This window comes from Manis pentadactyla, chromosome 16, assembly GCF_030020395.1.
Source record: "Manis pentadactyla isolate mManPen7 chromosome 16, mManPen7.hap1, whole genome shotgun sequence".
Lineage (NCBI taxonomy): Eukaryota > Metazoa > Chordata > Mammalia > Pholidota > Manidae > Manis > Manis pentadactyla.
The window spans coordinates 14,249,029-14,263,166 of NC_080034.1; the positions used below are offsets into that span (position 1 = coordinate 14,249,029).

The window sequence follows — 14,138 nt, forward strand, 5'->3', positions numbered from 1 at the left end:
AGACTTGTCTCCTTAGGAATGATTATACACACAAAGACAGCTCTTGGATAATTGAGAGTCTGGGGATAGAGGAAGTCAACCATTTTAATGATTATCTATGTGCAGTCAGTGGCAGCAGCTTTTTGAGGCATTTCAGGGCTCCAACTAAGCTTGGACCACAGATCAGAAGAAATAGAGGAGCCATCTATTGCCATTGTTTGGGTATTTTCTAATGGTCTAATAAATCATAGGTAGCTCTCTAGACTTCCCCCCTGATCTGCCTACTGCTGACAGAGAAGAGGATATTCTTCCATCCTCTATCACTTTTGTGCTAAAACAGCACACTTGTCAAAGCAGTGAGAGAAGTGTGCTGTCCCAGGTGTGTGATCAATACCCAGAGACCTCAGAGATCTGAGGGGTGAGAGAAGGTCATGGCCTTGGCCTCACTGAGTCTGCAGGTTCATGATAGGCCCAGATTGCATTAGCAGCAAGTCACTTATCTTAGGTGATAGAAGAGCTCTGCTAACAGTTTGTGAGTAGTTAGTCTAAGAGGACTTAGCATGTGAGGAAGGACGTGAAAACACAGACGTACTCCCATGCGGTGTGAGGGCTCTGTTAATACACCTTAAAGCTCCCACCCGACTACACCCAGAGATGGAATTCCTCTGGGTCACTACAGGTCCGAATCCTATATGAGACACTCAGAAAAGAAAAAATTAACAGACGTCCTTAGGAACAGAATCTGAGTCACTAAAAAAGAACAAGAGTTCAAATAATAGAGTTAGCTCCGTCTATTACAGGTCATGGCGATATTTTGGTGTTCCTAGAATTAAACATGCTTCTGTTCTCTAAAAAAATACATTTATATCAAGCCAGAACATATTTTGTATAAATACTAAGTGATATTATTAGGCATCTCCCATCCTTTCCTCCCCCTAGAGTTCTAACTTAATTATTTGGCTCTAATTTTTTAATTCTTTCGATGATGGCTTTCCACTTTAATGTGTCTGTAATACCGATTTAAATACTTGGCCATCAGCTTGGAGTGTGTGAGTGTGTTTTGGGGATGAGGACGTCAGGGATGTAAAGTGCACAAAAATGTTGCTGCTGCCACCTGCCATGCGCCCAACAGCCCTGAAGCTCAGGGTCTCATTTCCGGTTCACCCAGACTTCAATTATAGCTCAGAAATTTCCACTGAGGGGAGTCACATTTGGTATACATCTAAATAATGAGAGTCCAATTTAGGTATGTCGCTGAGACGTGGGAAAGGAGAGATCAAGGAGCAGTTTACGTCATGTAAGTGACTGAACCATCATCCTGGGCAAAGAGTGTAAGCTCAATTTCCAAATGGGGCCACATTCTGAGATCCTGGGTGTTAGGACTCCAACATCTGAATTTGGGTGGACACATTTCAATTCCTAACAGTAAATTCACAAGACTTCATTTTCTTTATCAGTTCTGATCTGGTGCTGTTCACACTGAAATGCAAATACTTGAGCTCCGAAGTATATTTCAAAGTCACCCTCAGCAAGTATTGTTGAATGCCCATTTTTTTAACTAAATTTTATTAGGCATTGCGGGATATGAGAAAGAAATGTGAACTAAGGGCCCTATTCAAAAGTAACTTATCTGACAACCTAGTAGAGGTAGGAAAACTAAGCAACAGTTGCAACCTCTTTTACACAGAAAACCACATTAAAGCAGGCAATTACAGAGCAAACATCTTAGGTCTTTCCCATAGAATCTGACAGAACCTTATACAATTTTGTTGTTATTTTTCCTTCAGGTACATTTTGAGTCAATGTTCCTTGGCCATATTCCTTCAAATGTTAAGATCCATAAGAATGCGGGCCCCATTTACGGGTTCAAGGGCTGCATTAAAGAACTTCATATAAACAACCAAGAATTCCTCATCACTGGCGAAGCTCTGCGTGGAAAGAACACTGAGAACTGCCATGTCCCTTGGTGTGTCCATCACCCATGCCACAACAATGGCACCTGTATCGGGTGAGTATTAGCCTCCTGATTTTCAACCTGTATTGCATGAGTCCAAAGTCTTAAAACAACAAAAAACAGCAGCATTGTCATCTAGGCAATGGGGAAGAAAGCTCTGGAACTTCCAAGTTTTTGCATACATCACTTAGGCGATGCACACATGTGGTGGGTACTTGTTTGCTTAGAGAAATTTATAGATTGTGGCTCCAGTGTCAAGAAATTGCTGACCTCTGAAAATAACTAGGTAAGTGAGCCTGATTTTGTCAATTTCAAAATGGATCCAAGTGTAATTTTACCAAGGTGTTCTGTCTTTTAAAAATATGAATGAGAGATTGTTATTCATTGATAATGGTTTTTGATGCTTTTTTTAATTGTGTTTGTTTTTGCTTCACCTTCATTAAAAGATCTACTTAGATCTCTAAGAGTAAAGATTAAGAAAAATCCCTATATCTATTTCTTCTTTTTTATTTGAATCTTTTCTTCAAGGAGAGAAAAAGTTATCCAAACTTTTTCTCTCCTTGAAGCAAAGATTTGTCATGCTTACAAACTTAAGATCTTAATTAAAATTACTTTTTGCTCTACTAAAATGTCATAAGTGAATTAACCCTGAGGAAGTCTCATCTGGACAGTAGAACATATTCCCAAATTTCTTCAGTCTTCTTGGAAATCTTTATTTCAGGGCTACAAATTATGACAGAGTAGAAGCTAAAAATGTACAGATTATAATAACTCAAGTTAAGGGGAAATTGACCAAAGCTCACAGGGAATATCTTAATTCACCTCAGTGTTTCTAAGGGACAAGCTATCAAGTAGGTAATAACTCCATGAAAGTAAACATCTGTCTGCATAGTGTGGGAAAGAGAAAAATTCTATCAAAACAGTAGTGTAGGCAGAGATGGACTCTGACAGTAGTAATCACTGGAGTAGAAAATGGGAAGAGCGGGCAGGGGGACCAAACAGCAGATGCAAGGAACAGAGGCATGGGCAGGTGTGATAAAGCCAAGGTGATATATTCACCAGACAATCACAGACTGACTGTAATAAATTGTAGGAGAAAAACATGGTTTAGTGGAAAACGAAGATATCAGCTCATAGGGTATCTAAAACCCTTGCTACAACTGTGTCTAGGACTATGACTTGATTGACACATTTGTAAAATAGTGGCAGTAATATAGACCTATTTCATACAGGAGAAGTGTAACAAAGTTTTAAAGTTTTAAATTTTGAAGCTAAGAGCAAAGATGACTTTCTTGGTTACAGTGTCCTTTCTGAAGGAAACAAAATCAAGGCTTTACTTAGTAAGTATTCAGTGTTATAATGAACCCATGAATAGCAATTATTTTTAAAATTATAATCACGCAAAAATTATCCAGCTAGCCAACCTTCAAAACCCTTCAAAAAATGCATTTTTGCCTAATTAAGTGAGATAGAAACAGGAAAAATGCTTTTCCTGACCTTCTAATGTCTAAAATTTTTGTGTCATTTCATGTAAATAAGTATTGTCAGTGAAGCATTACCATCGATAGAATTACAGAAGAAATAGAAACTGTGTTTACTCCCTTCCTATATGCAGAGAACCAACTCTATCAGAGCCACCATGAACCCCGTAAGTGTGGATAGGGCCCATGACTGGCCTTTAACCAACAGAATAATAAATACACTAGGGTGAGGAGATGTTAGTTCATGATTACACTGCGTGGGATTGTGAGCTGCATCTGGCAAGGACACTCTCTCTTGCTGGCTTTGATAAAGAATGTAGCAGTTTGGGAAATGTTTATGTGACAAGGCTCCAGCTGACAACCAGAGAGGACCTGAGGGTGGCCACTGGCCAACAGCCAACAAATATTGAAACCGTCAGTTCTACCACTGCAAGAAACTTAATTTTACCAACTACATGAACTTGGGATCAGGTCCTTCCCCAGCTGAACCTCAAGATGAGACCCCAGCCTGGCTAACACCTTGACTTAAGCTTGTGAGCACCTTATACAGAGGACCGAATGAAGCCTTACCCATACTCTTAAGTTACAGAAACAAAGGGATAATAAATGTGTGTTGTTTGAAGCTGCTAATTTTGTCATAATTTTGTTATGCAGCAATAAAAAACAAATATGCTCTAATTTTCTGCTTAAGTACCTGACATCACCAACTAGGAAAAGTAGGTGAGACAAAGTAGTTTTTCTTTAGACTATTAACTACCTGAGGTATTGTAAGCCAAGTTTGTGTTAAATAAAATTAACCTCTTATTCTTCTAAATTAAAGAACCTCACATTACTTCCAATCTTAGCTTTTTCCTATATATTTGAAAATAAAAGTAAAGACCCTCAGCCTAGTAAGATAGATAGAAGCAGTCCTAGTTTTATTTATACCTTGTATGTTCATTCTCTTAGATTTATTTCAGCAAACATTGCCTGAGGGCCAACTAAGAGCCAAGGAGTATTTGAAACAAAGATGTGTGTTCAAGACACCATCCTGTACACAAGGAGTTTTCACTCTTGTACAGAAGCTTTATCAGCTCTTCAAGCTTTAGGGTGAATTTTCTCACAAAAAAAGTATCTGTCTTCTGTCACCTACATTATTCTGGCCTTCCATATCCATTTCTCAATCTTTGAACCTGTCAACCTCTTCTCCAGAGAAATCCACTCAAAGGTCAACTGCTTTTGGCATGCATTATTTAATGTCTTCCAGACCTGTGTGTGCCTTTTTATTTCTAGCCAGATGGAGACTTGCCAGCTAGGTACCCAGCAAATAAAACATGTCTTCACATCCTATGAGCCACATGATTTCTATCTGATTGCCAATTCTGAACTCGCTCATACTACCCTCGGCATTATTGCATCCAGGACATGCGGGTCCACGGCAGATATGGCTTCCTTTTCAGCATCTCCCTGTGTGGACCAACATTGTAACACACCGGAGGTGGCCAGTTCCAGAACAACAAGAGAAATAGACTTCTTAGAAGGAACGTAAGAACAGCCTCTAGGAAGTCAAAAGTTTAAACCAAGAAGAGTACAGGTAGCTAGAGGGCCACAAAGAAAGTCATCAGAATAAGAATGTTTTTTTCACCCTCACCTATTCTGTCTAAAACACCAATGCATAATCATAAAAAGCATTCCAGCACTGTGTGCATTAACTCAAAAGAACCAGAATATGCACTGAAGGAAGCTCTGAATGAGGCCATGGGGAGCTTCAGCCCATCATGAAGAGCACAGATCAAAGAAGTAGAAAATAAAGAACTGCTGTGGCCAGCACCTTGCACCCAGCAGACACACACTCACACTTAGAGTATACTGAGGGGGGTAAAGTTTTCCATCCAAGGAGCCTAGAGAAACCTGCTGCTACTGAGCCCAACCCTGACTTGGCTTAATGATCTGAACTGGCTTAATGCCTTTGGCAACTCATCTCCTCTCTGTGCTCGTGGCCAAAGTCAAAGGTTCCTTTCCTCATAAAATGGATCTTTCCAAATTCTCTTCCAACCGTACTCACCGTCTGTGTTGTCTGACTTGACCCCCTGAGCATATCCAGGCCAACTTTACACTCCCCTCCTCTTTTCTCTTATTTTCCCAGAAGGGAAGATTAGAATTAAGACAGAAATAGCAGAGCAATTTAAATAAGATATACAAATATTTAGCATTTCTGGATCCAAAGGGAATAGACAGAGTGACCTGATGGAATTATTTTTAGATCTGCAAGTTTTATTATCTTATTGTCAAAGCAGTAGACCATCTGTGTTCAGTATTAAATATGTCCTCATTACAAAGACAATAAGAAAGCTCTTTTACCTCTCTGCTTTCCTGTCTCAAGATGGACACTAATATTTTAATATGATAGCATGCTTTCATGATGTTTCTACTTGAAAAAGCAAATGATTTCTCACCACAGTGTAACTGCTCTAGTCCAGGGACCCTCATCTAAAGGTTGGGGAAGGCCTGCTAATGAGGCACATAGAACCCAGGGCAGGGGGAAATTGTTCAGTCTACAAATATACATGCACACATTTGAGCATTCTAATCCCTATCTCCTGGGAATGCATGCCCACTTTTCCCAACCTGTAAAGAATAATAGTGGTTTAACAAGAGATACCTTTAAAGAAGTGTGCTCGAAACAAGAGTAAGTAGATAGAGGTGTAGCACCAGAGAGCGACATGCTAGGTTCACAAAATAAAAAAGAGTTACATAGCTATTTATAAACAAAAGCATCACTAAATTGAATATCAGGGTTGATAGGATTCACTTTTATTAAGGGCTGTTCCTACCTTGTCTATGAAGGTAATCTGCTTATGAAAAAGACAAATTTCATGTTGGAAAGTGTTAAGGGAGTAATACTTCAGCAGCTTTACTGAGCAAATGTCATTCTGCTTTGAGTACCCTCACGTTTCTGGACAGTATCCAACCTTTTTTCATTTTGTTATAAATCTGTACTAGAATGTTCAAACCCCTGTGGTTGTTCATTTCAGAGAAATCCAAACTGCATGTAGTGAAATTCAGTTTAGAAAAGTGATACAGAAGGGTTATTCTGAGTATCTAAATCTCAATGGACTTTGAACGAGCTGTTTCCAAAAGGGCATAGGAAGGTCAGCAAATTAAACAGATAATATTTAAATTACTTTCTCCTTTCCATGCCAGATGTTTTAAAATAGGTTAAACAATAATTAACAAGGAGCACCAGGTTTGGGAATATACACTATACAACAACTGCCCTCAGAACTTATGTCATTGACATTATAATAAATAATTACTGAGACACGAATTTTAGACTTAGTCTTAACTTTCTAGGAGCTAAGCAAGTATAAATGTATTTTATCATGCAATGAAAGTCAATAATTCCCATATATGAATGAATGTGTTGTCTGTGCCTCTAATTGTTCTCATAGATTGTATTCCACTAACCAGTGCTATCCACCATGTGTTAGGGCAGAGGTCAGCAAACTTTTTTTGTAAAAGGCCAAATAGCAAATATTTTAGACTTTGCATGGCAACTATTTAACTCAGCTGTTGTAACACCAAAGCAGCCATCGACAATATGTAAAACAAATGGAAATGGTTGTGTTCAGGGAAAACTTTACTTAAGAAATAGGTGACTGACAGGATCTGGCACAAGGGCCACAGTTTGCAGACCACTAGGGCAACCCATAGATAGAATAGTTCTGTTCAATTCATTGACCAGGAAAAATCCAACTCAATTTAATTTTTCCATATTAAACATTATATATAGATAGGTAGAGACACTATAAACTATTGGCTCATGTCGTTGTGGAGGCTGAGACATGCCCTGATCTGCCACCTGCAAGCGGGAGAGCCAGCAAAGCCAGTGGTGTAGATTCCAGGCTGAGTCTGCAGGCCTGGGAATGAGGATCTCGGATGACCCAAGACTGACATCACAGCTCGGTGGTCAGGCAGAAGGGGATTCAGTCTTTCTCTACTTTTTGTTCCATCCGGACCCTCAAGGGATTGAATGATGCTCATTCACACTGAGAAGGGTCACCTGCTCTACTCAGTTCTACCAATTCAAATACTCCTTTTTTCTAGAAACACCTTTACAGATTCACACAGAAGTAATTTTCAACCATCTATCTGGGCATCCTGGGGCCCAGGAAAGTTGACACATAAAATTAACTGTAACAAGCAACCTCAAAAAAAAAAAAAGTATGTATTTCTTAATGTTAGGGAACTTTCACTGTTCACAGAGTCCCATGTGAATAGAAGTGAAGGTTGGTTTCTTTCCTCCTTTGCTTTCAATCCATTTCTCACTATTATTTCATTTCATAGACATCTTTTCGACATTGATAAAAAGAGGTCAGTTTATATCATTTCTGAAGTATTTAGTTTTCAAATCATTTAGCACTTCAAAATGAGGTAGGAGCCATAAATTGAATTTGAAATTGCAAAAGTAACAACCATGACAGAGTACAAAGAACCAGGATATCGTGTCTTAGCTTTTCCATCAGTTCTGTAATGAGTGACAAACCCCACAAAATGTCCATTTGTCTTGTCATTTCCCAGCGGAATGTGGCTAGGCATCACCTGCTGAGATCATTTGGTTGTTACTCTGTATCCAGGCCAGATTACCCCTCCTCTAGCTCAGCAGTCTACCCTAGTCTTCTGAATACAGGGCAAAAAGATCCTATTTCAGATCAGTTCCTCACCACACATTTAGACTAACATCTTCAAATACTTAACCTTTCTTCTTAGGTGCTCTTCTTTCTGTCTGCCATCAACATCCTTGAAATTATACTAGATCCTTAAGTGTCTCTTGTACTAAAGGACTAATTCGTATTTGGTTAAATTAGACACAGCCAAATAAGTTTGTAACTGAACATCCAAACATCTCAATTGCAGGCAGCCCCTGTTGCTAGAAACAAAGGGAAGAGGGGAAAATATCCAACAGGTTTCAGGTAAAAATCTAGAAGTATATGTGCTTTTCTCCATTTTTCTCATGGTGCTAATTAATTGAGCAATTAAGGCTATTATCTTATATATATTCCATTCATTAAAAGTGGCTTAAACTTTATGGGGCACAATTATAAAAAGTTGTATTTTTCTTCTGGGGTCAAACATGCTCTATAGGATCTCTCTCTACTTTCCCTTGGTGGAATATCATGCAGGTTCCAGAGCCTTCTATTCATGTTCACTTATCAAGAGCATCTGGCTCAGCCGACTCCTGTTCAAAAGTTCTATCTCATATCCAGTTCAGTGGTCACCAGTCCTTCACCCAGTTGGAACCTGAATGGAGAAGGAACACATTGTGTTCTTCCTGAAGCCTCTCTCTCCTCTGCTTCTAGTTTCTCCAGATTTGAGGCTATCTTGGAGCAGGAGGGATTTGACTGAAAAAGATTCCAAAGTTTTCTTAAAAAAAAACAAAACTTAAAAGCTGGTGCCGTTACAGCTCTGTAGGTCCTCCCTGCAACAGGAGCTCAGTGCTGGAGCTCTTGACACACGCATGAGTCTTCACCAAGCCCTGCGCCAGGGGCCACTCCATGTCCCAGCTGCCTGAGGCAGAGAAAGTTCTCTAGCTGGCTTCTCTCAGCCTTCTACTCAACAAATCCCTACCTGCTGGTGTCCCTCTCCTAGTGAGAGAACTGGCTTACTAGGAACTAATGAGGCTTAAGAGGTCTCCACCTTCCCACATGTCCTTCTGAGACCCGGGAATTGCTAGGAATCGCAGTGAATTATTCAGGTTCTCTTTCAGAGGGGAAACCAGGTTGCAATCAGGAAGCCTTTCTGTGTTCACATTTCCTGTGGAGAACCTCAAGAGGTTTCCAAGAAAGAGACCTGAATCTCCAAGTTTCCTTGTAATTTGCTGTGATGTCTTTTCTCATTGAAAATAAATGAACACACACAACTTGTACATGTACCTTCAAATCCTTCTTGTTATAAAGGATCAAATATTACATTAGCTGTGGGCCCTACAAAAAATCTAGACTTGCCTCTGCCCATTCAGCAATCCTCTTAAGCAGGATCCTGGCTACGTATCGCAAGCCCAGTGTCAAAGGTTAATTTTCAAAAAGTTATAAACCTGACTCTCATACAAGGATATAATAAACACATGCCAGAGATTTATTTATCTCATTAATGAAGGCACCAGCATGATGGTAAGGCTGCCTCAAAGCGAATTCGAGAGACTGAGCACGTACAGGCACTGAATGAATGCTGAAATAACATTGCTGGGTTAGAGGCAAAACTGGTTAGTATCCTACAGGGGAATGAAAATGTAATTTTTGTGGTTTTCTTTTCTACCAATCTCCATCAGTCAGATATCTTATATCTCCATCAGACAAGAATCTACATGCTAGCATGTAAGTTCACAGAGACTGGGCCTAATCAATAGCAAACAGTGAGCCAAATGAAAATGCATTCCAGCAGAGAATCACACAACCCTTGAGCAGGCCTGTTTCACGATGCTCTCGTATGACACTGAAAGAGCATATGATCACCCTGTATCTTTAAGTCCATCCATCTGTTTCTTCTTTTATACCACAAGCATTAAGCAGTGTATTGAGTGCAGGATTTACAAGAATAAAACATGGTATTTTTCTCTACCTACCTTTTGCTTATGATAACCTCATGTTCATAAAATATTAAGAGTCGTGGAATAAAATGTGTTTTTTCATGTATATACATGAAGTACAATCTTAGGTTGAAACACCCTAGATTTTGCAGCCTGGTCGCTTATCTTTTTTATCTCATTTCTTCCTCCCCTCCCCCCCTGCCCATTCTACAAGTGCCGGGTATCATGAAAATGGATTGATGTGTGGGGTCATTTATTCTTGCCTGGAAACGTGACTGAAGCTGCAGGGTTTTTAGTTGCTTATAAAAGGGGATCACATGTTTGGAAAACATAACTCTTACCAATGTCAGTGTCACAGGGCCCTTGGTAAGTACAAATGCAGTTGAAATTGATTTTCTAACCACTTTTATTACTGCCATCCTTGAGTGCAGCAACAAGGGTTGGGCATTTGTTTTTCCAGAGCAGAAAGCATTTAGGTCCTCTGCAAATCAGAGGTTCATTGAAGTCATGATTGCAAATACAATTATATTTAAATGAGAACAAATATGATTAAACATGGAAGAAATTGCATCGTTTACACAAAATTTGAAAAGTCGCAGAGTTCAGTGTTTCAGGGTTTGACTAATGGGAAAGACCACTGTCAAATTCCACACATTTTTTACATCATATTTATGCAGCAAGGTCAAACAAGTAGGGGGGAAAAAATCTCATCTTCAATTTTCTTTACCCTTAGGTAATAATACATGGAGAACTCATTTACCCTGATTGATCTTCCTGGGCATAAGAGACCTCTCCAGCTTAAATCCCATCTGAAAACTTTCTTTCCCCTTTTCTTATAGAATACTAACATTTTTTTTCTCTCTCCTTCAAAGAACAAGCAAGCAAAATATAAGCTGCTAATATGTTTTCTTTTCCTTGCTTCCCTTTAAAAACTATTGATTCATGGGGTTTTTTAATAGGACATTATGTGTTAAAACCTGTTTTGTAACTACAAGTATTTATTCTTGTCCTAAACCTACATGGCCTACACTTACAGATTGCATTCATACACACACACACACACACACACACACACAAACAGAATTGATAAATTGTGTTCATCATTAGGATTTTTAAATACAATTAAACATGCCACTCTTAAAGTTTTTCAGAAACTTTGACAAACACAATGAAAACAGAGCAAAGCTAAAACTGGAATATAATGCAAGATATCCAGAATCCCCTGACTTAGTTTGAATCATTAACTCAAGAAGGATACAAACCAGCCCTTTTAGTTCAGCCACAAACAAAGTTTTCAAGTCTTACATTTTGTTCCTGTCCCATTTGCTGGCATATTATGGACCTTAGGAAAATTGCTTACCCGTTCATTCTAGGAAAATGAAGTAAAAATTGTTACCACCTGCTTACCTAAACCTCAAGTGTTTTGGAGCCAGAAGTTAAAGCTTGCTAAAGACTTGCAAGTGTAAAGCCTAGATGGAAAAACACTGGAAAATATATTTGATTACTGTTTATTGACACTAAAACACAAGAGTGGCTTCAAATAAGTACAAGATACACTGCAGATTGCCACTGACCTAAAGATTACCAAGGGCTCCCTTTATTTTGGAAAATGACATAGTGGCCTTGTTCTGGAGTGATTTTATCTTCAAATAACGTTAATACTTAAAATATCTTTGGAACATAGGTCTAGATTTCTGCTTCACAAGTGGGAAAATGGGGTGTAAATGAGTTAAGAGATTTGTTCACATCAACACTGATAATACAGGCAGGATAAATCACAGTCTCTACACTTTAAGTTAATACTTCCTCTCCTAAGCTTTGCAATATAAATCAACTATTTGCTCCATCACACGAAAGAAGTGAGTTGTCCAAACTAAGTGATTTGGTTATTACTTTCAGCAGTTCTCTGATTTGGGCATAATATGGAAGAACTAGGCAATACATAAAGATTATATACTGATTACATATAAAGATTCATTGTTGGGGGCCAGTCTAACAAATAGGAAGTCTGTTCTTACTCTTAATATGCCACTAACCATTTCTGAACTTCACTTTCATCACTTTGTGTAAAGAGGGAGTTAAACTAGACTGGAATTTCTGAAATTATTTTTCAAGGTATACTAATAAGCATTCCTCAGAAAGAAAGATAGGAGGGGGCAAATTGTTCTAAGACAAATTCATAAAAATCACATGCCCTCTTCCCCTCTTGGAGTTTTAAAATGTATTCCAATATGTTAAAGAATTCCTATGAAAAATAACCCACTTAACTCGGCTTAATAGAAGATTCTAGACTTATTCCACCCAAAAGAATATTTTTCCGAGACTACCTAGGAACATCCCCCAGAGCTCTCTCTTAGCAACAGTGTTAGGAAATTCTGCACCAGACTACACAGACAAGGTCCAATGAGTGGAATTTTTTGTACTTTAAAAGACTTCCAGAGGAGGGGCGGAAGATGGCGGCGTGAGTAGAGCAGCGGAAATCTCCTCCCAAAACCACATATATCTATGAAAATATAACAAAGACAACCCTTCCTAGAATAAAGACCAGAGGACACAGGACAATATCCAGACCACATCCGCACCTGAGAGAACCCAGCGCCTCGCGAAGGGGCTAAGATACAAGCCCCGGCTCCGCGGGAGCTGAGCGCCCCTCCCCCCAGCTCCCGGCGGGAGAAGAGCAGGCAGAGCGGGAGGGAGACGGAGCCGAGGGCTGCCGAACACCCAGCCCCAGCCATCCGGGCCAGAGTGCAGGGCCCTCGATACTGGGAAAACAGGGCAGCAAGAACAGTGAGCAGGCACTGGAGGCTGGGCGACAGAGGACATAAGAAAAGCGCGCGACCATTTTTTTTTGCTTTTTTGCTGTTTTGTTTTGGCGAGCGCTTTTTGGAAGTCTTAAAGGGATAGGGACCCCAATACTAGGGAAACAGGGCAGCAAGACCGGTGAGCAGAGGCCTGAGGCTGGCACCGGAGAATAAAGAAAAATGAACGACCACCTTTTTTTTTTTTTTTTTTTTTCAATTAAAAACTTTTTTTTTTTTTTTAATTAAAAAAATTTTTTTCTTTTTTTTTTGGTGGTCGTTGTTTTGTTTTGGCAGGTGCTTTTTGGAAGTCTTAAAGTGGCAGGGCGGGACACTTAATCCAGAGGTAGGGAATCCGGGATCTCTGGGCACCCTAACCCCTGGGCTGCAGGGAGCAGGGAGGCCCCTTACGGAGATAAATAGCCTCCCAGCAGCTCCTGCTCCAACGCGACTCCACCATTTTGGAGCAGCTGCCCGAGCCAGGCCACGCCCACAGCAACAGCGGAGATTAACTCCATAGCAGCCGGGCAGGAAGCAGAAACCCTGTCTGCGCGCAGCTGCGCAGCACAAGCCACTAGAGGCCGCTGTTCTCCCAGGAGAGGAGGGCCACAAACCAACAAGAAAGGAAGTCCTTCCAGCCGTCACTCGTCCCAGCTCTGCAGACTATTCCTATCACCATGAAAAGGCAAAGCTACAGGCAGACAAAGATCACAGAGACAACACCAGAGAAGGAGACAGACCTAACCAGTCTCCCTGAAAAAGAATTCAAAATAAGAATCATAAACATGCTGACAGAGATGCAGAGAAATACGCAAGAGAAATGGGATGAAGTCCGGAAGGAGATCACAGATGCCAGAAAGGAGATCGCAGAAATGAAACAAACTCTGGAAGGGTTTATAAGCAGAATGGATAGGATGCAAGAGGCCATTGATGGAATTGAAATCAGAGAACAGGAACGCATAGAAGCTGACATAGAGAGAGACAAAAGGATCTCCAGGAATGAAACAATATTAAGAGAACTGTGTGACCAATCCAAAAGGAACAATATCCATATTATAGGGGTCCCAGAAGAAGAAGAGAGAGGAAAAGAGATGGAAAGTATCTTAGAAGAAATAATTCCTGAAAACTTCCCCAAACTGGGGGAGGAAGTAATCGAACAGACCACGGAAATACACAGAACCCCAACAGAAAGGATCCAAGAAGGGCAACACCAAGACACATAATAATTAAAATGGCAAAAATCAAGGACAAGGAAAGAGTGTTAAAGGCAGCGTCAGATTTCTCAACAGAAACCCTACAGGCCAGAAGAGAATGGCATGACATATTTAATACAATGAAACAGAAGGGCCTTGAACCAAGGA

General features: G+C 40.0%; 1 protein-coding gene across 1 annotated transcript in view; it reads left to right on the forward strand.

Annotated features, from left to right (window-relative positions):
* EYS (eyes shut homolog) overlaps positions 1 to 14,138 on the forward strand; it is a 1,412,275-nt gene that overhangs the window by 1,211,719 nt on the left and 186,418 nt on the right. The window contains 1 exon segment of the mRNA XM_057494276.1: positions 1,767 to 1,987. Within this exon segment, the coding sequence (XP_057350259.1) occupies positions 1,767 to 1,987 (221 nt within the window).